We start from the raw sequence: 23,245 nt of genomic DNA, 5'->3' as shown, positions 1-23,245 counted from the left end.
ACGCCCCCCAATCGCTTCCGCGGCCCTTACCGCCCCCCTGAAACTCTTCAGCGTCCATTGGGGGGCGGTATTGACCACTTTGGGAAACTATGGACTAAGTCAATATTGAGGTAATCAATTTAACTTTCAGGCCTCCATTTTGATGATATATTATTTTGTGAACGAATACAATACAATTACCTACAAACAAACAAATCATCAAAAACATTAGGTACATGTAAAAAGGTGCAAGTTTCGCAACGCTTCTACTACAAAAAAGTTTAAGATGTAATGTGAAACCAAGTCGGTTATTTTAATCAGTGCCAGGGGGTGTTAAAACCGTATCAATAAGATATCTTTAATTTGTAATACGTATAATGACTTGGCCATCGCACGGCTGCATAATGACATAAGGATCATCGTCACCTATTCAAAATAATTCTAATTTGAACATAACGCTAGCGCTAATTGCAGTTTGAGCATTACACAATACACATATTTAGTGTACGGTACGGTGAGTATACGGTACGAGTAAAGCATTATGTGCGATTGCCAAGTCATTCTATGTATTACAAATTAAAGATATCTTATTGATACGGTTTTAACACCCCCTGGCACTCTGGCACTGATTAAAATAACCGACTTGGTTTCACATTTTACAGCTTAAACTTTTTTGTAGTATAGAAGCGTTGCGAGACTTGCACCTTTTTACATGTAATGTTTTTGATGAGATCTCATCTCTTTTTGTAGGCAGTCCTTCTTTTCGGGTACTCGTACCCATACTATGTATACACATATCATAACTAAACACATCTTCATTCATACTCACATCGTACATCGTAGTGTACCTTTACTATTACTTTACCTACTATTTGTAGGAACTGCAACAGTAATTTTGTAATAGCATATATTTATATGGGATTACAAACTTACTTATGCAGTTCTTAGATCTTTAAAACGTGACTTTTAGGTTTTCTATGGCTTGATAAGCTGAAAACTACTTATGTTTAAAATGTGAAGCTTGTGGGTATGCTAGAAGTACCTTAGAATTATGATGATCGTGAATGAGTGAATCAGTGTCGAAATTAAGGAACACATACTTTCCTTAAATAATTCTTAAACTACAAATTCAAATTGAATGTTTTTGAGAATATATCTTAAGCATGTTAAGCCCTATAGATAGATTACTGAAAATTCAGGGTTCTAGCTTCAGCCATTCAGCCAGCACAAAATTACAGGACGTCGAAAATGGCCTGAAATCCTGAATCGCTTCGAGAAAAGGGTGGTACGGCCGTGCCTCTTTGTTTTGCTCGACTTGGCTATAGATAACATTTAATTTGGAGAAAATTATTTTTTGTTAATATAAAATATTTTTTCACCTTTTCCAACTGTTAAACAGTATGCAATAGTTATAGTAGAAACTTTTTATCGCTGGAATCCAATCCTGGATCTATATCTAAATCCCTAAAGTCTTTTCTCCTATCGATGCATTCCCTAATATTGTTTGTCATAATGATCAGTTGTCCTAACACTAAAAACCCTAATTTTGGTTATCCTGATATTGATTACTTATCTTAATGTTATTATGCATATTTTCTTTTTTGCGAGGGTCGCAGTTGAACCCTAACCTAACCCACTTTTGTGGCAGCAAGTTCTAAAACCTAACCATTTTTCAGAACCTTACATTATAGAAAATAATCGTTATGACAATTGATCGTTATGGCATGTGCCCATTAGGACAAACCAGTTAGGGCAAGTGACTTTAGGACAAACGTTGTTAGGGATTCAGAATGACACCCCCAATCTTTACAGTATTTAAAAAAAGGTTTAAATTATAATAGCACAACATAACAGATTAGGATTGTCTGCCTCCGGCTTGCCTTAGCCGGCTGTCCAGAGTGGAGTCGTGAAATCTACGTTCTCGAGGGTAGATGTGAAAACATAAGTGGCAAGTTGGCTACAGGTATGTTTAAAGTCCAGTGACACCTCTCTAGTTATCTACCCTCAGCCCTCGCACCGGTGTTGCGCTTGAGTCAACTTAGATGTAGCTTAATGTGGGGGCTCACCTTGTACGTGGGGGCGAGTCACCATCTGCCCGAAATAAAATTGTATTACCTATACCATTTTATTAGGCAGGCGTCTGGTTTACAATGCCATAGCATAGCGGTAGCCCAGTAGGCCCAGTAAGTCCATGGCTTTGACCCAATAGCCTAGCCTAGTCCATTTTAGATTCCATCAACTCTCAATAGTCTTTATTAGAGATGCCCCGAATAATGGTTTTGGCCGAATACCGAATATTCGGCCACTCTATCGGCCGAATACCGAATATTCGGCGACCGAATATTCGGCATGAGATGCGAACATTGTGAGTCACAATATTATGAAAACTGTTCGCCAACAAAGCACAACGTTTAGGTTTAAAGAATTTTATTACTCATAAGAATATTACAATTCACTTACATGAGTTAACATTACTTATACTAAGAAGTAAGAGTTATGTGCAAATTTATTAAGTGTTTCCAAAATATAGACAAGAAAATATATATGTAGGTAGGTAGACATTTTTTATTATTTAGCCCGCAGCGACTTACACAAGTTTCGTTCTAAGATATATTTTTTGTAAAACAGGACTAATGAATGTAGGGTTAGAGTCAATGAAACCAGACCCATGATAAAAATAAAATATTTCATAATCAACAAATGCTTAAATAATAAAGGTTCTTCCTATTTAACAACTTTCCAATAATACTTTTTAAATATTAAATACTTATACCTAAATTTGGTATTTTTTTTGTGTAATTATTCTTTTTAGTTAGAGGCAAGAGATATTCGGTATTCGGCCGAATAGTAGAGAACATATGGCCGAATACCGAATATTCGGCAAAAAGGCCGAATACCGAATAGTTGCCGAATATTCGTGACATCTCAGTCTTTATACACCTTGGCGGGTGCTGCTTCCACGTGCGTCCCATGACGGGCAAGGGCAGCATCCACTCGGTGTAGCCCCTACGGGCATTAAAATGTCAAAAGGCAATATATAATATATTGTCTTCGGCTCGGCAAACGCCTCCCACAGGTCCGGAATATCATTGTTTCGTGATAGGAAAGACATTAATACTAGAGATGCCCCGAATAGTGGTTTTGGCCGAATACCGAATATTCGGCATGACACAAATATTTTTTAATCAACAAATGCTCAAACAAGGGTCTTCGTATTTAACAACTTTCCAAGAACACATTCTAAATATACCTTACCTACATAGTTTTTGACTATTATTATTGTGCAATTTTTCTTTTTAAGTAGGTGCAACAGATATTCGGTATTCGGCCGAATAGTAGGCAACATTCGGTCGAATACCGAATAGTTGCCGAATATTCGTGGCATCAAACTTGCCACTTACCCATTTAACAACACAATACAGTAAATAACTAAGCTAACATAAGCTTTAAAGTTTAAAGAATAGTGGCATACGACCACGGCTATCCTCTGAATATCTATAATTTAAAGATAATAAATATAAAATATTTTCTAAATGCGATTTTGAGATGAATTTTTTCCTTGTTTCATACTTTTAAGAGCGCAATTTTTCAGTAGTCGGGTTTTAGTTTTTGAACTTATTTTTGAAGTGAAAACTTCTTTAGCGGCGCTGGGCACTTTTTGAGGTGGGGAAAAAATGATAAACTCGAGACAGCGTAAGGCGATTACGTGACCGTAAGGGGCGTAAGGCGATCACGTGACCGTAAGCCCCGTAATTTATGGTGGCCACTCATAATTTAAATGGCTTTTAAATCAATAAAGAAAAACTCAATGTTATTTGACATTGTAAGTCGGGTGACAATGCAATATTATGGTACCATCGAGCTGATCTGATGATGGAGACAGGAGGTGGCCATAGGAACTCTGTGATGAAACAACGCAACCTAATTGTGTTAGGGGTTTATAGAATTGTCTCGATAAGTATTAGTTGTCTGTCGTAAGAAAAGTACAGTCAGCGATAAAAGCTTGTACCAAAAATGAAATTTTTGCCAAAAACTTATTTATTTTAGTATGAGGGCACCTTCGGTGCCCGGCATTGCAGTGCGACACGTACGTCGGGCTATGCCCGACGCATTTAGTATGAGGTGCCTGGTATTGTCGTTCGCCACCTACGTCGAACTACGCCCGACGCATTTCGGCATTGTAGTGCGCCACGGACGTCGGGCTGCGCCCGACGCATTTAGTATGAGGGCACCTTCGGTGCCCGGCATTGTAGTGCGCCACGAACGTGGGGCGACGCCCGACACATTTAGTATGAGGTCACCTTCGGTGCCCGGTATTGTAGTGCGCCACGTACATCGGGCTACGCCCGACATATTTAGATGGTAGGCATTGTAGTGCGCCACGTACGTCGAGCTACGCCCGCAGCATTTATAGAATCCTGAGCGCTAGCGGATCCGAAATTCGTATTACCCGCAATATTAATGTTTTATCGGGTAGGTACATGCAGGGCCGGATCTAAGGTAGAGCGGCCGCTCTAGGCGCCGGATGGCAAGGGGGGCGCAAAAATGGCAAATGAGAAAAAAGTTTTAAAAGACGCGAGCGTGGCGAGGGGGGGAATGGGGGTGGAAAATAAGCTTGAAAACTTCAACGAAGGGCGCCAAAACCCGATTTCGCTCTACCCTGATCAAGGGCTCGGGCCGGCACTGGGTACATGCAAGCAAAACCGGGGGCAAAAGCTTATAATATGTACATATTTGAAATGTGCTAATTACGCTCTTTGAAATGATATATGACACGGCATCATAACCTTAAGGAATACTATCTTTCCCTACCTTAGTTTTTATTTTTATAATAATTGACACTGTTGTTTCTTTATTTAATAGGTATATATTGTAGTTTTTATGTATGTATGTATGTCTAGATGTATGTTTATGGTTGTATGTATTTAAGTATGTTTATCTTTATTAATGTTTTGTGTTGTTTGGTTATATTCAATTCGACTTTTCATATTTTTTATTTGCGCCACCTACCGTATATTCTAATTATTTTGTCTCCGATATCCAAAGGTTGTCTGGAAGAGATCGCTCTTTAGCGATAAGACCGCCTGTTGTTACCTCTATTGTCTTTGTTTATGTTATTGTACATTTATTGTAAACTACGTGTATGTGAGGTGTGCAATAAAGAGTATTGTATTGTACTTCATTTAATTTTTTTGTTCCTGACTTTATGACCTCTAGAGGGCGCATGATCAATTTAATGTGACGTTATAAGCCTATAACCAGCGGACAATCAAGAAATTCGAATGACACATCATTTGTCAAGTTATAATGCGTGCTTTTGAAGTTATGAGGGAACAGATGAACATACATACATACATACCCACATACATAATGGTCAAAATCATAACCCTCCTTTTGCTTTGCCGTAGTCGGGTAATAACATCATGAAAAAAAAAACATGTATTCATAGCATAATTTTTATTTATAAGTAATAATAATAATAAATAATAATTCAGCCTTTATACGTCCCACTGTTAGGCACAGGCCTTCTCTCATGCGCGAGAGGGCTCGGGCTATAGTCCCCACGCTAGCCCAAAGCGGATTGGGGACTTCACATACACCTTTGAATTTCTTCGCAGATGTATTGCAGGTTTCCTCACGATGTTTTCCTTCACCGAAAAGCTAGTGGTAAATTGATATTTCGTACATAAGTTCCGAAAAACTCATTGGTACGAGCCAGGATTTGAACCCGCGACCTCCGGATTGAAAGTCGGGCGTCATATCCACTCGGCCACCACCGTTTATAAGTGAATAACAAGTAAATTAATAAGTGCATAACCTAATATGTAACAAGTAAATTAATAAGTGCATAGCCTAAAAACAAATAAACTGATAAGTACATAGCCTAAAAACAAGTAAATTAATAAGTACATAGGCTAATAACAAGTATATTCTACAATATCGAGATACAATTCTATTGGCTATGTTCTACAACATCATACGAATAAATTCTATTGGCTATAATATTCGATCTATGCCCATGTTTCCTGGGACGGCACATAATTGAATATGGGGTAGCCATAGTGATAATTATAATACATTTCATTAATGCTAGTCTTACTAAAATCTACATACGTTTCTAAAAATGTATTATACTTATCGCCAATTGGCAAACATGACATTAAGTTTAGCTTATTTACTATCGGTGTATCCTTAATTTTTTCTAAATTTACTTCTAATCCTAATTGATTAGTTGTTAAGTGAGTAGTCGGTGATGTCAAGTCTGGTGAATAATCATAGACTATGGCTCTTAATTCTAATAACCACTGTTCTTTAGCATACTGTTCTAATAACTCACGATCATTGTCTTTGTTTTTCACTTCACTTTTTGTTATGTTTTTCAAGTGGTCTTCCCACATGTCATGATTGTTGTCTTTAGTAATGCAGAATCTCTGTGTGTAATGTTTTCTCATTGCTAACTCCACCCTGGCCAATTCTGCGACGTCATCTGCTGGTGCTGGTTGGGTGATCTGCATGTAGTGTAAGCGTTCTTCTATTTGTGCCTTCAAATCCTGCAGGTCTGCGATGTACTTGGGCTCTAATTGTGGCTCTTCTAACTTGCATGTGATTGATGCGTCTTGAAGTCTTCTGAGTCTTTCTTCGTAGACACGGCGTATCAAGACTGCTCGGTCGTAGAAGTGGTACTGCCGACACCACAACTTGAGCAACTTGTAATGTTCTTCACAATATTTGAATTTCATTGACACATATTTTTTACATGGTTTGTCGTAACAGTCGTAGGTAACAGTCGTATCAGGTAACAAGTCACTGTGGGATTGATTGATGTTATCGAGGATGCCGACACGTGTCCTAAGGCCTAAGCAGGCCACACTTATGGATCAGAGACTCAGAACAGGGTTCTTGCATCTGTACTGATATGATTGAAGCTCGCCGTGGGTTATGTGATTCTTCCAGACGCCATTGGTTATTCTGATTTCGCTCAGCAAGTAAATGGGCCACGTCTACACTTAGCCGTCTTCGTTCGAGTCACGTCCGTACTTCTGTATTCCTCGCAAAAATACATGAAAAATAAAAATTGATACAGAAATTGTAAAGCAACTTAAGCAACAAGTGTCAATACTGTCAATGTCACTGATAGATGTCACTAGAAAAACCGATTATTTTTGAGCTGTCAAGAGCTCATGTCAGAACGTCACTACTAATTTTGACAGCTCCCTTAAAAAAAAGAATGTCTCTGGTTTTTGGCTTCCAATTATTGGGTCGTACATTATTGGGTCGGGCTTTCTCGACCTGTACCAATAATGTTCAGCCCAATAATTGAAAGCCAAGGGACTCAAATTAGTGGACGCGAATTATGGGGTCGTACATTATTGCCCTGTGAAAATAGTGGCTTCGTATTATCGCCCCGGACCAAACTTGCGCGGACCGAGAATGCTCAACCCAGGAATGTACAGCCCAATAATCCGCGTCCATCATGGACGCCAATTATTGGGCTGTACATTCTTGGGTTGAGCATTATTTGGTTGTGTATTAGTGGCTCCCGTACATTCCTGGGTTGAGCATTAACCGGACTCATTGTCATTACTATCAATGATAAACTATTCAAGTAATTCTTAAAACAAATCGTTCCGTGGTCCTCCGAAAATGTCAAGAGGTTTTTAATACAATCTGAAATAGTCTGAACCTGCGGTGGTAGCACGGTCGCATTTTTATCGCTTGTCACCATGCCTGTCACGTTCTAACAAGTATGTAAGTGCGAAAGCGACGGGCATAGTGATAGGCGATAAAAGTGGAAGCATGCTGCGCCCGCTGGGCGGTTTGAGTTATTGTTAAAACAACGCTAAATTTGACGAAATTGTAACCAGAAAAAATACAATGACAGATGTCATCTGTGTCACTGTCAAACCCAGCACAACTGAAAAAGCGGTGACGAATGTTCTTGAAATATTCGATCGCTAATTTCCTACGCAGTTTTCATTTGATGTGAAAGTTTATTTGTTAAAAATTGTGATCAAGTAGTGTTTAAAATGTCCTTAAACACGGCCCACGCCGATCATGGCGTCCTGATACATGCAGGGGAAGCGTGAGTCACATTCATAGTTGATTATAATTACGTTTGTACATTGATAAACAGAAGTAGAACTTTCTATGCGTCCTGTCTGAATTGGAGATAAAATTGATTGTGTAGTGATAAGGAAGGACTGTACGGGAAAAATAATGTACTCTAAATTCGATCAGCAGATGTTCGTCTGCCACAGCTTGAACTTTTTATAATCATGATGTTATTGTGACGCAATTAGTACAGCCCTATTGGTGATTGGTGCTCCAAAGCAGAGTGGTTGGAATAAACTAAAGGGTCCCTTTACTGGCATAAGTACAGTTAGTCAACATGGTTTGAAGAGGGGTAAAGTAGGATGTAGAATCTGCAAGTAGTTGAAGCCCTTGCTTCACTTGTATTTTCCACTCTGAGTGATGCAATTAACAGTGTTAAATCTTGTAGGGAGCTTTGAGATTGTTGATTTGGTAATGTTCGATAGATAAAAAATATAATGTTATCACTCAACACTCAACCCCTTTGTTCCTAGCACTAAATTTTAATTTTGATAAAAACAGGATTATTATGATTTTATAGTCTTATATGTTTGTATTAATATAAAAAGAATTTATTAAAGTTTAAATAACTGATAATGAATAATTTTAGCATCATCCTGTTCTCCGACAATGTCATGGTCGACTTCTATGGCAATGACACCCCCGAGTTCAAGGGGAGCAAGAATGGGCGCATGTACCTCACTACACACCGCATGATCTACAACTCCAAGAACGTTGCTGACAGCCTGAGGTCATTCAGCTTTCCCTTCATTGCTCTGCAAGATGTAAGGACTACTTATGTACTTATTATATTTTATCAAATTATAAATTAGAAAAAGTAATGCCCAATACATTGAAAGCCACTGACGATTGTGACGAATGTAGAATGGGTGACGAAAGCAGAATAGGACTAATTTAAGAACTTGACGAAAAACGAATGGGACAACCCAAGACGATACCTGTGTCCTGTGATTCCTAAAGGGCATATTCCATTTTTAGCTTAAATTTCTATGGCTTAAACTGAGTATGGTGAGCTGGACGAGGCTATGTGTATGTACTTTATTTGCGACAAGGAAGTATACTAATGCAACATGTGGTTGTAATATGGTTAAGAGATGCAGACACCACTTATTTGCTGACTTGATTATAACTACTATTGTCAGCCTAAATCATGTCATAACTAATCACCATAATTTAATCAATAGGCTTGAACTAGTTCGGTATTGGATTATAAACTAACATACTATTAAAACATGTTGTGTTGGTTGTTAAATGAAAATTGTATCAAAATTTTTAGATACATGTTGTAAGTTGATTTACTTTGCAGGTCAATGTGGAGCAGCCCATGTTCTCCGCAAACTTCATCAAGGGCAAGGTGCGCGCTCAGCCCAATGGCAACTTTGTTGGAGAAGTAAAATTTAAACTGGTATTCAAGTCTGGCGGAGCCATCGAGTTCGGGCAGGCCATGCTGAAAGCCGCACATCTTGGTAAGATTCCTACTCAGGTAACAAACAAATGTAAAGATTTATTTGCATTTAGCTCTTAGCATTCATTGTTATGTTATCTTGGTTGTGTTATGCACTGATATGTGACTCAGACTATGTTAATCATAAACATAGCTGTAGGTATGATTAGATTAAATTTCACGCTTTTTAATTTTCTTCAGTTATTGAAACTAAACCTGTTTCTCGAAAAAAAACGATTTAAACATGTGCAGGCTTTGTCTGATTGCTACCTCCCAGGCACTTCCAGAATATTTTACTACATTCAAACATTGAAATTCATCAAATCAACCTTTAGGATTATGGCACACTCTACGACGCCGATGTTCAGTTTGTGTGAAGTATATTTGTATGTTCGTAGCGTCACGGCACGGCACGCCGGGCGCCGCGCCGCCGCCGTACACGCCGCCGACCGGCCCCTGGTACGCCGCCCCGCCACCGGCTTATGCGCCGCCGCCGCAGGGCTACTACGGATGGGTGCCGCCCTACACTGTAAGTACATACAGTGTATAAGGTGAAGGTCTCAGGGCCTTTCAGGAGTACTATTTTCATTTTTTGAGATAGCTTAATTTGCTGAAAGAAAACAAATAACAAACTGATGAAATAAATAACACAAGCAGAGTAGACTTTAACGAATATATTAAAAGAAAATCAAAATTACAAGTACTTTGATGGTGACGCGGCAACATGTAGGCACACAGAGAGAGAGCGCCTATATGTTTAGTAGCCTATATAAACGAGTGCGAGACATTGCTCAGGCATTATTGGTAGGGGCTTGCGTTCATACTATTCTAAATTTCTAACATCCTCCACTGAACGCAAACCCATTGATTCGGTGAAGGCCTTGTGTTTTGGTTGATGCAAAGCCTTTGTCAATACGTCAGCCACCATTTCTTGAGACTTCATGTACTTAACCACAATTTGTTTGGTGGCTATCTTCTCTCTCACAAAGTGATACCGGACATCTATGTGTTTACTTCTAGCACGGAATGCCTCGGTACCTGAAATGCTAATTGCACTTTGGTTATCACAAAATATAGTTATTGGTAATTGTGAAAGCTCTGGCCAAAATTCATCTTGTAATTGCTTTAACCAGAGTGCCTCTTGTACAGCTGTAGATAACGACATGTACTCGGCTTCAGCAGTTGATAGAGCAATAGTTGGTTGACGTTTGGAACACCAACTTATGGCGGCACCCTGAAAAATAAATGTGTACCCAGTACACGATCTTCGGTCTTCAGTGTTACCGGCCCAATCAGCATCGCAGTAACCAGTAATATTTTCATTATTACCATTGAAGGTTAGTTTGTAATCGATTGTAGCCTTCAAATATCTTAGGACCCTCTTCAGTGTTGTCCAGTGTTGAGCAGTCGGCTGGTTATTGAATCTACTCAATGAATTGACAATATATGCTATGTCGGGTCTTGTCCCTTGAGACAAATACAATAAGCACCCAACGGCCTCATGATAAGGTATGTCAGCCAGTATCTCTTCACTACTTTCAGCTTTCTTCAACTGTATATTTGCTTCACTTGGAGTCCATACTGGTTTACTATCCAACATTCCAAACCGACTTAAAATTTTCTCTATATAAATAGATTGGTCAAGTGATATTTCTTTATTTTTGTTTTCGGTGATCTTGAAACCAATACATTGGGTCGCTCTTCCCATATCCTTCATATGAAACTTTTCTTTCAATTTTTCTTTGATCATATTAGCAGTGCTGTCATTGTTGAACAAGCATAGCAAGTCATCCACATATACAGTTACAAAAAATATATCTTCTTTGTTTAATATTCTATAGTAGATACATGGGTCCACCTTTGATCTGACTAACCCAATTTCCAATAAAACACTGTTTAATTTCTTGTTCCATTGTCTACTTGCTTGCTTTAGCCCATAGATGGCTTTGTTTAAACAACATACTTTATTTCCTTGTTCAAAATAAGGTGGCGGAGACATATATATTTCTTCTTCAACATCGCCCTGAAGAAACGCTGTAACAGCGTCCATTTGATGTATTTTTAGATGATATTTTGCAGCTAATCCAATGAGATATCTAACAGAGGAGTATCTTACAACAGGTGCATAGATCTCATGGTAGTCAATTCCTTTTGTCTGTTTATAACCTTTAATAACAAGCCTGGCTTTATAACGTGTTATATCTCCATTTTCGTTCATTTTTGTTTTATACACCCATTTGCATGGAATAACTTTTTTACCAGCCGGTTTATCCACTAGAGACCAGGTATTATTTTTTATTAACGATTGATATTCTTCATGCATCGCTTTTATCCACTCTGTCGCCTTATCATCTTTAAGAGCCTCTTCAAGGCTCTGAGGATCGCTGTTTAGCAGACTTGGTGTTGACTCAGCGTTCATGCACATGTAAGAAGTCGGTTTTAAATCGGTACCCTGCTTGTCACGGCGTGGGCGGAGTTTTTCTTTGTACGACTGAGGAGTATGAAAGCTCTCATTATTATCAGGTAAGAATGTTTCATCTGTGGGATCTTCATCTACTATAGGACTTGAGCTTGATGATTCGGGCTCTATCGGAGTCCTCGGTGTAGTTGGAACGTCTGTAAGACAATCACACACAGTAGAACTTGAGCTTGGTGTATCTGAAGTTTCCAGTGTAGTGTCTTCGTCATCATCATCATTATCATCTTCATCATCATCTTCAGACCTCACTTCAGGCTGTTCCGTTAAAGGTAAGTATATCACATTTTTCTTTACATTTTTTACTTTACTTTTCAAATTTATGTTTCTAACCTGTTTTGTTTTTGTTTCAGAGTTTTCAGGCGTGGCAGGAACTATATTTCGCTTAACACTTGATTCGAGAAATACGACATCTCTACTCATGATTATTTTCTTGGTTTTAGGATCCATAAACCGGTACCCTTTAGTACATTCCGAATAACCAACAAAAATAAACTCACTTGATTTTGCATCCAGTTTCTGTCGTTTTTCTTTTGGTACATGCACCATTGCCTTGCATCCAAATATTCTCATATGGCTCAAATCTGGTTTATTTCCGGTCCATACTTCTTCAGGTGTGATGTAGGCAAGTGCACGAGTTGGCGAGCGATTTACAATATACGCCGCAGTCGCCACTGCCTCAGCCCACAGGTCATTCTGTAAACCAGCATTTAAGATCATACATTTAGCACGTTCAATAAGCGTTCGGTTCATACGTTCCGACATCCCATTCTGTTCGGGTGTGTATGGAGTGGATGTCTGGTGCATTATGCCATTTTTCTTCAAATAAACATCAAAGTTTTTATTTACATATTCTTTCCCATTGTCACTGCGCACCATCTTTATCTTTTTATTCAACTCATTTTCTACACGACATTTAAATTCTAAAAATTTATCGAATACCTCGGCTTTACTCTTGATAAAATACACAAAAACTTTCCTTGAATAATCATCAATAAAAGTTGTAAAGTACCTGCAACCTCCAACTGATGCGGTTTGTAGCGGACCACATACATCACTATGGATTAGCTCTAGCAACTCTTTTGCCCGGGAGCCACTGCTTGGAAATGGTTGTCTTGTTTGCTTTCCTTCTAAGCATGAAACACATGTTACACAACTTTCAGACTGCTGTACTAATTGAACACCGGTAGCACAGTTTGGTATTTTATCAACATCATTAAAATTCAAATGCCCCATTCTCTGATGCATTAAGTAGGTATCTGTCGCTGTCGTAGCTGTCATCGCCTTAACTTCCTTATTAAAAACATTAAGCTTATAGGTATTGTTCATTTCAGTGCAAGTAGCTACTATTTGCCCGGTCTGGTTTTTTATGTCACAGCCTTTTTTATGAAAATCAATTTTACAGCCAGCTTTAATTATCATACCCACAGATAACAAATTAGTAGCCATTTCAGGTACAAATAATACTTCTCTCACCAGAATTGCATTACTTCCTCCATTTTTGTCTGGTACCTGTATTGATAAATCGCCACAACATTCTACATCTAATTGTTGGTTGTTAGCAATTGTTATGCTTTTAATAGGCGGATTTCTTACATTTTCCAACCATTCTCGGTGCGGTGTTGAATGATGTGAACACCCAGTGTCCACATACCAGTTCATATCATTATTTGACTGCATGGCTGAAAATGCAGCGATGAAACCACAATTATCTTTATTATTTTTAGCATCTGATTTATTCTTCTTGTGCCAACAATTCTTGCTCAAATGCCCGTACTTGTTGCATGTAAAACAACGCGGACCCTTAGGTTTAGTCTGAGACGGAGACTGATTACTTTTGGAATATTTATTTTTGGAGTTTGTGTAGAAAGCGGTACTAGCGGTAGTGTCAGTTCTTGTCACCTCTTGCAAGAGCTTTGTTTTTATCAAGTCTGCACTAATTTTCACACCGGAACTCTCTATTCCCATTATCATAGGCTTGTAAACATCCGGCAAGCCTGCTAACATCAGTGTCCCGAGCCACTCATCATCTACTTCAAATGATATATTTCGCAACTTGTGCGCTGAAGACATTAATTTATTCACATAATCTTCTATGCTACTACTGTTTTCTAAGGTTGTATTTATCAAGTCTTTTAATAAACCAACTTTCCGTAGCAAACCTGAGTCTTGAAATGCTTGTGTTAAATTGTCCCATACCTCTTTCGCTGAATTTGCCTCTTGTATATGAACATATAACATGGGATCCACTAAGAGTATAAGCTTTGATTTTGCCTTTAAGTCTTTCTTAGCATCTGTATCTGTACCTTCAACACAGTTCCAAAGTTCCTCATGTTGAAGATAGGCTTTGACGGCGAAACTCCAACTTGTCCAGTTGTCACGGCCTGTGAGCTTTTCTATGGCCATCATATGACTGTTTGATGCCATCTTTTACAACTTATATGCTGAAAAGCTGAAAAAATAAACTCCGGCGACCGAAACTAAACTCGACTTTTGAGGTTAAGTTCCCGAGATTTTATTACTTTATTTTACGTTAATCACTTAATATTTCTCGAAACTAACTTTAACAGGTAGGGAGAGGCCCATAACCTGATGAAATAAATAACACAAGCAGAGTAGACTTTAACGAATATATTAAAAGAAAATCAAAATTACAAGTACTTTGATGGTGACGCGGCAACATGTAGGCACACAGAGAGAGAGCGCCTATATGTTTAGTAGCCTATATAAACGAGTGCGAGACATTGCTCAGGCATTATTGGTAGGGGCTTGCGTTCATACTATTCTAAATTTCTAACACAAACTTTGCCAATCAATTCTATTTCTATCAAGGATCAAAAATGTAATCAGAAATCTTCACTAACTCAGGGCAGGACCGATGATGAGATCATTGATGACCCTGAATATTATTTAATTTCGGGTATTTCAGAGTACAAGTGTGGCATAGTCTTGCTGTTTTGTATATTTACCTATATTTCTTTCGACAATGGTATAGATGATTATGATAACTAGTATACTTATACTTAGGGTTGCCGGTACTGATAAGGGACAGTGTGGTATTCTAGAGCAGGGGTCTCCAAACTTTTTTACCTGAGGGCCATATTATAGGGGGGGGGGGGGTGTATGTATGGTTGCTGCTGTTTGGAGCTGGGGTTTGGAGAGCCCTGTTCTAGAGCGCTATTAATAAATAAATAAATATTATAGGCAGGGTCAACAAAATATGGGTAAAATATATCACTAACACAATCGAAATATTGTCAGGCGTTCCCCGACCAGCCGCCACCGAACTCCGTGTTCGTGTCCAATAGCCCGCCGCCGTACCCCGGCGTGGCGGGCGCGGGGTACCCGGCGGGCGCGGGCGGGTTGTCGGGCGCCGCCGCCGCCCCGCCCGGTTACCCCGGCGGCTTCGCGCCGCCGCAGCCGCAGACCAACGGCATGTCGCCCAATGGTGAGAGACGATGCTGTTTCATTTTGTGAATTGTGTTTGTAATAGGCTACATGACTAATTTTTTTTATGGTATCAATCGATCGGGTTTGTTTTTAGGATCAAATCTCTATATGGGACCCATTGCATTAAAGTAACACAAAAGTCAGAAATTGTAGTCAAAGTCCGACAGTCGCACTTCACTCGCGAAACGCCCTATACAAAACGGCCAGAGGCCGTGACGTCATCGCCCACGTTGTAGTATGGACAAAACAAGAAAATTGCGTTTTTGTCGGTGAAATATTGCGTTTATGTATATAGTTGCTTTACAATATTTTTTTTGGTGAAATGTATGGAATCGAATGGTACCCTTACTTTTATCGTTTTTGGAAGTTAAAAAAAACTTAAATTTTGAAACTTTCAGGTCCTGTATTTTTGTAATTTTTCAATATTTTATTTTAATATCCACATTATTGTGATAAATTGCTCGTTTGCTATCTATTTTACTAGATTTTGTTATAAAATTCAACATGTGTCAACATCCCTATTGGTGGAGAGTTTGAGACCTAGGTCGGTTTCGGTTTAGGTAGATAGATAAAAAAAGATTTTTGCTGGAAATAAATTCTACGGTATAAGTCAGTTAAAAAATACTATCTGTCTGTCTGTTTGAATAATCTTACATACTTATAGCATTTCGATAAGAATTTCAATCTCTTGGAATTTTATTTACTTTCACATTTACCAGTTTCTAAAAGAAAACTGACAACAAATTTATGAATTGCTTATTAAACTATTTGACAATTTTAATGCAACTTATACTAAAAAGTAGGATGACTAAATAATGTAGGTACCAAATATCATTATTATTATCGTCTAGAATATATTTTTATAAATAAATGTAAATATATTTATGTAGGTAATTTTAGGTATTTATATTAGTCTCTAGCAATTTAGTTACGGCACTAAAAGTATATAGATAATTCGTATACCTTATTATGCCTTGTGTAAGTCTACCAATAGAACACACGAATCACTAATAAATAATTAAACAAAAACCAACCTTATTTTGGAACCAATACGATTAACTATGACTATAAACATGTGGTGGTAATTACTAATTAGCGAGTTGTTGTCACCTGACAAAATGAGAGTTGCTATTAGTATATAATAGTTAGTGTACGATTGTGCAGTAGTTTGGTTACCATTTGCAGATGCCAAAGCGGCCGAGGCGGCTAGAAGCGCCTACTATGACCCTAACAGGCCCCAAACGGCCTACGTTCCGCCGCCATACGTAAGTATCCACTATAACATAGTTGACTCATTTAATCATTTCACATTGCATTACGTTGTTTTATCTAGACTCCAATATAATAGTACTACATATTTTTAGTTTATCAATATATTTTAGACATTGACATAGATATCTAGGGACTGGCTTTACGGGCAATAATAATGAGGCATGACGTGGGCCAGTGCCAGTACAGCGGTGTGAAATCGCTACAACCCGATTGGTTGATGAGTACGCATCACGCGCACGATTGGTTGACGAATTCGCATTACGCGCGCTATTGGTCGCAACTAGTTGCGTTATACTGCACGACTGATTGGAATTCGTGAGTAACACCGCTGAACTAGTACCATTTTTAGTGCCCCATTAGCCCGTCCTTAGATATTATATGTCAATGATTTTAGAGCTATCCATTGCTCGAAGATTGCTCACGACTTCGACTTTTTAGAATTCCGATTTCCACCACCCAGGTGTTGGAAAACCACAAGAATCTTAAAATAATAAGGAAATGATGATAAGTTATTTTATTAGGGAATTCCAGTTTATACCTTTCCGGCTCCATTGTCCGACTTTATAACCGAATCTATCAAGTACTCGTACCGTCTTCTTGAGTTTGAAACGGAATAAAAAAGTAAACAAAGGTTTAGATACTTACCTATTACGTTATTTACGATGATTTATTACGGAGTGGCCGCCTTCTCGTGTCATCGTCGGGCATTGGAATTAAATCCTCCGGAATCTATAGAAATTCTCTCAATTCATAAGAATTATTGTTGAACCTAATGCCACGACTTTACGTAGAAGTTTTCTGAAAAATACGCAAAACGAACGCAATCGTGGATGTAGTTTTTACAAGTTTTGAAAATTGTTTGAGAACTGAGTGTCGGTGATATTTTGTGATGATTTTATAAGCACTAATATAATGTCTCGTTTGAAGAGCATAGATAAAACAAAAGCAAAATAAATTAACATCATAGATTCACATAATGTAAGTTAATTGAAGTAATACCTACTGTTGTCATTTAATGCATGCCAAAAGTGACGAACTTATGGTTATAATCGATTAAAGTTGATGTCCAATTGATAACTGTTTGACTATACAAGATTGATCGACCGATTGATTGGTGAATTGGTGTAGTAGCGTAGCATAATAAAACATTTTAAATAAAGGAAAAGTGGAAAAATATACAGCCACCGGCTTGCAACTCCAGGATACCAATCCGCCGCTCTAACAACTGAGCTTTTGAGACTAACACTTCTGTGACGAATACTTCCACTTGTTTGTTATAGAAGTACTAGGGGACTTCTAAAGGACATCTAGCGTACCAATGAGTCTTAAGAGTAACAAAACTAATGTTTCAATTCCAGGATCAGCCCCCGACCTATCAAGAATCTACGTCGAAGAAAGAAAACTAAGGCACTGTCCGCACTTCCACCTCGGGCAGGCGCCGCTGCCTGTCGGCGCCACGCCGCTGCCCGAGCCCTGCTGCAGTAAAGAGACCATACTGTAAACGCTCACGCCCAGTGTGCCCACTATTTTCTAAATACCACAATTTTAAAACACCACTGACATTTCTCTTCAACATGCACTTATAATTTCTCAAACAAACAGTTACATCGACCGACTTTTTTGTCTTAGGTCAATTTTTTCTTCAAAATATTTATAAAATTTAAAACCTTCGACTACTTTATTAATGAAACAAATGTCGAAAACATTAAAAAAAATATCGACTCGGTCAGGACTTTAACTCAACGATAAATTACAAATGAAGTAACCAAGACCCGAAATATCTATATATATTTTAGAAGCTTTGTTGCTTCTAAATATGACAATCACGGTGACAAAATGTTCATCAGAAATTGTTGACAGCAAACATTTGTCAGAAATTGTGTTTGGTTTGATAGACTTTGTGGTATTGTGGTATTTTGAAAACAAGCACCCTGAACCACTGATCTCTTTTCAACCCGGTACACTCAAGGTGCGTCCAAAAGTCCAAATCCAGCGTAGCGTAGTCAGTTTTTCTTAATGCACGCGAGCGGCAGATATGCTAGGTCTGAACGTACCTTGACGTTAGTACCTAAAGATAACTACATACATTTCAACTCAACACTTATTTCCTTACAGTTCGTCGACGGAATAACTTGCCCGATGTTATAATCGTGCTAAGTATTGACAATAAGTAGTCATCTATAGCGGTACAAAAACATACGCATCTGAGTATACCGGCAATGTAGTATTGAAAAGCCGCCAATTCAAAGTTTAGTACAACCGGTGGAGAATTTACATTCTGTACAAAACAGAAGAGAGAAAGAAATATGTGTCCCTTACATATTTTTAGCGCGTCTAGTTATATGGTCTTAAAGGGGCCCACTGATTACCAGTCCGCCGGACGATATCGGCACAGTACAAGAACAGTAGTGAATCTTCATAGAAATGTGCCGCTGCCGGCTTGAATGTGTGCGTGCGCGCCGGGCGTCGTGTACGCACGCGCTGCCACGCACACATTCGCATTATATACGGGGGCATACGGTGGCGGCAGTGTGGGCCGTACCGCGACTGTGATCGCGCGGATTCGAGTACGCTCGCATTTGCCAGCTCTTACCGGCCTTAATTTACACCTCATTTATGAATTGATAGAACATTTCATTATATTATATAAATAGAAACCTAGTGCTACTCATAACACGCAAATAATATTTAACTAAAAATAAAAGTGACAACCCTAAGCGCCAACGCATGAGTAGGTAAATAACTTGCCGAGCGGCCTTAGATTCACTACTGTTTTTAGTGTACTGTGATATCGGCCTGTCCGTTGTTCGGAACTGTCAACTTTTTGTTCTAACTGACAGGCCGATACCGTCCGGCGGACTGTTAATCAGTGGGCCCCTTTAGTTCTAACCTACTTACGGGTTGAATCGAAATCATTGCGCAATTTTTTTTTTATCAACGTTACATTCCTTATAATCGTTACACATCCCGTTTAGATTTGATTGTGAGAAGAAAGCACTGTTTGTGCCGTTCTTAGTTCTGAGAACTACATTCTCAATAAACGCGATACAAATCGCGATTGTATCTACTCGTTTAAAAATAATTGTAGAGTCTGTTCGAAAAGAGAAGAGTCGTGCAAGGTATAGAGCCCCATCAAGGCCCCATACATTCCACGACTCTTCTGTTTCCGCACACTCTAAACGAAATATTATACAAAATATTTGACATTCGTGTATGACTGATTGTTGTAGAAAAATATGTTGCACAGATAAAATATTATAGTTATACGTTAAACAAGTCTTATTCGATAATTTTGAATGTGCCTGTACCTTAGAACTTACAATTGAACAATATTCACAATCTTCTGGTTCTATTAAATGCGATATGTAATATTATAAAATGTATAAATAATAAAAGTTATATTTGAATATCAGGCTTTAATTGTTTTTTTTGCATTGTATTGTGTATCTATAGTGTTAATATAAATTAAAATTATTGCTTTAATGTTTTGTGTTTTGTTATTTCATGACCATGAGAGAAAATTAAGTCACCATAGTATAGTGCATACATTTATGGAGAAACGAGCTTCTGCCCGCGATTCATCTTGCATGAAATGATGGCGATGATGGATAAACACTACTATATGTTTTTCCTCGGGCCTCAAACTATCTCCATATCATCAAAAAGTGTTCACAGACCCCTACACTTTTTAACCCCATTGTCCCGTACCTACGTACGGGAGGATACCTACCTAGGACGGGATTCACGGGATAGACGGACATGATAAAATTATAATTTTCAGTTCACTACGGAACCCTAAAAATGGTTTATCTTTGGGTAGAGGCTGTGCGGAAAAAGTAGAGTCGTAGGCTGTATTGGATCCCATACAGTCACGACTCTTCTCTTTCTGCACAGACTATTATATTAGAGCCACCCAGTGAGCCACCTCAATGTTTATTTTGCTGTTATTTTGTAACAAAGTTGCCCATTGCCAATAATTCTGAAATGCAAATTCTCTTTGCCCATAATAGACAAAATATCATAAATGACAAATGTCACGTATTAAAAACAGAAGATCAAAATATATGTCACCCAGAAAGCCAACAACACGTTGATCAGAACGACAAAATGTAAAGCGTAGGAAATTATTCATTGTATTTTAGTAGCACATACCTTTAACAATTATGATGCGGCGCATAATTTCTGATAGAAGAATGCAATAGGTGAGTTCAAGGGTGGTTCAAGGTTTAGGTAGTCACTTAGGTATATTTACCTCTGCAGACTTCTTTGTAATGTTGCTATCCACTATAACATCAAAACATCACTCCTTTACTTGCGTCGGAGCTTAAAAATATCTGAACATGCTCTTTAACGCCTTAAGAATAACGTCGTGTTCAGGATTTGTGTGCAGTGCGTTCGTTATGTATGCTGGTGATTGTGCTTTAGAAAAGAGAAGTGAAGGTAATGTTTAGTTGCATCTCGGTTGCCGGTGTACGCAGCCTAAGCCCAGCCTACATTGAAACTTTGAACATCCGGTTAGACCAGGGTCAAAAATGTTTTTATATATCAGAGAAAATTAGGCTGTAGTGTCACCGACACCTTTGATACACAAACAAGACTTCTGGAAATTATAAAATTACTTACCTAGAGCACCACGGGAGAGACGGAAAGGTATGTTCAGCAGGTATAGTATTTGTTCTTTAGCTGGAAGATCTACTGTTATCTAGAGTCTAGACATTATGGTAGTAGTGCTAGCTTCTTCTTAATTTTAATATCATTATATTATCTTTATTTATATAATAACGCTATTTTCAGAGAAACCGACACGTACTATGGCACCCGCAATTCACCCACCCTGCACTCCGAGTGCGTCATGCGCGACGGGGCAAGCCTTACGCTGCCATCCCACGTTACCTGCGTGCTCCCGACCACAACAATGTCTATCGAGGACCACCAAATTGGGCATAAGGCCTTGCCAAAGTGCAGTCTCCATCATGGCTACAAGATCCTTGAGCTCATGTGGCTATTGTAAAAAGTATTCAGATGGCGGTTCAGGCAGAAGCATGAACACTTCATCTCCCCGAAACACTGCCCAGATTGAAAAATACCTTAAGAGAAAGTCTAAGGAGGCAAGATTGAGAAAGTACGATAGGCTGCACGGAACGCATAGATATTTGAAATACCAAAGATCGAAGGGAACACCGCGAGCTGAAAGGGAATGTTGTGCTGGAAAAGGTAGTGCATCATTAATTCATTATTATATCATTTTTAGGGTTCCGTACCAAAAATTAATGGCTCCTCTACACGATGGGCCAACGCCGGCCACTCCAAGGGACGCATTTATGCGTTAGAGGGAGCAAGTGATATTACTATCTCATTCTACCGCATGGCTGCGTCCCTTGGAGTGGCCGGCGTTGGCCCATCATGTAGAGGAGCCATAAGGTACAAAAGGAACCTTTATCGTGCGACTCTGTCCGTCTGTCTGTCATATCGCTAAATATCTCGAGAACCACTGAAGCCATCGATTTGAAATTTGGAATAGTTATAAATAACGCTAACCCAAACATATTAATTGAAGTGTATTTTTTTTATTAGAATGGAAAATGCCCAATATAAAGAGGGAGCACAATTTCAAAGTCTAGTTAGGTACTAGGTCGAGTGGGATGTCATTTGAAAGAGCTCTAATTGAAGATAAAACAATTTTTTATTTACATATTTATCATAGTGAAAAAAACAATTTTGAAGGAAAATGTGAAAAAATAAACATCCCCTCCCCCCCTTATCTCCGAAGTTTACCAACGAAAAATTATGAAATATCATAGAATAAGGGTCAAAGTCAAATGGCGTTCTAATAACTTTAATCTTTTGTCAAAAGATGGCAGTAAATGTACTGGGGCATAATTTACCATGACAGTAACACTCTATTCTCTTTGGAGATATGGTGGAAATATTCTCTGTCACTGAGGGAAGTCTGTTTTAATTTTAAGGGCACAGGGGCAGGCTCAGGCGGAAGGGCTGCCGGCATTGCTGCGGGAAGTGCTGCAGTGCTGCCTGCCGCCAGAACTGCCAGGAGTGCTGCGACGAGTGCTGCTGTCCGTGCTGCGGGACCTACTGCAGTCGCTATTGCACAATACTCTAACGTCCATAACCCGTGTCCAGTAGCCAGTTGAAGCCGACGCATCTGCCAATATTGTTCTCAATTATACATTTTTTTTTCTCCAGTTACAGTAAATAGGTATATTAAAATGATCTTTACGTGTTAAATTTGTATTTAAAATATTTTTTCTACTCCAGCACTTAAATGTGTCAATTAAATGACTGACAGTGATATCTAAAGCAATGTCATTTGAATGCTTTGTCTATAGGCTCATAAGATGACTGCTAGCAGTCATCTTATGAGTATAATACAACTGCTTTATTTTTTTTAAAGATACAAGTTCCGATCATCTTGATTGAAAGAGGTATGTTTTCATTTACAATAATAACTCCTTTTTTTTTTAAATAATAACTCAATTTTTTTTAAATAATAACTC

General features: G+C 38.6%; 1 protein-coding gene and 1 long non-coding RNA gene across 2 annotated transcripts; both read left to right on the top strand.

The window, feature by feature from the left end:
- Positions 1-7,887: 7,887 nt before the first annotated feature.
- LOC134652224 (WW domain-binding protein 2) lies at positions 7,888-18,300 on the top strand. The gene is made up of 7 exons (XM_063507395.1): positions 7,888-8,062; positions 8,681-8,855; positions 9,398-9,557; positions 9,934-10,064; positions 15,273-15,459; positions 16,647-16,726; positions 18,092-18,300. The coding sequence occupies exons 1-7, from the start codon at positions 8,007-8,009 to the stop codon at positions 18,137-18,139; spliced, it is 837 nt and encodes a 278-aa protein (XP_063363465.1). The 5' UTR covers positions 7,888-8,006; the 3' UTR covers positions 18,140-18,300.
- A 2,477-nt stretch (positions 18,301-20,777) lies between these two features.
- LOC134652135 (uncharacterized) lies at positions 20,778-22,900 on the top strand. Its single transcript, XR_010097159.1, has 3 exons — positions 20,778-20,935; positions 21,528-21,947; positions 22,700-22,900. It is a non-coding gene; the product is annotated as an uncharacterized LOC134652135 (long non-coding RNA).
- Positions 22,901-23,245: the final 345 nt, after the last annotated feature.

This window comes from Cydia amplana, chromosome 11 (assembly GCF_948474715.1).
Source record: "Cydia amplana chromosome 11, ilCydAmpl1.1, whole genome shotgun sequence".
Taxonomy (NCBI): Eukaryota; Metazoa; Arthropoda; class Insecta; order Lepidoptera; family Tortricidae; genus Cydia; species Cydia amplana.
Note: the sequence above shows the minus strand (reverse complement) of the source record. Positions and strands in the feature narration are given on the sequence as shown.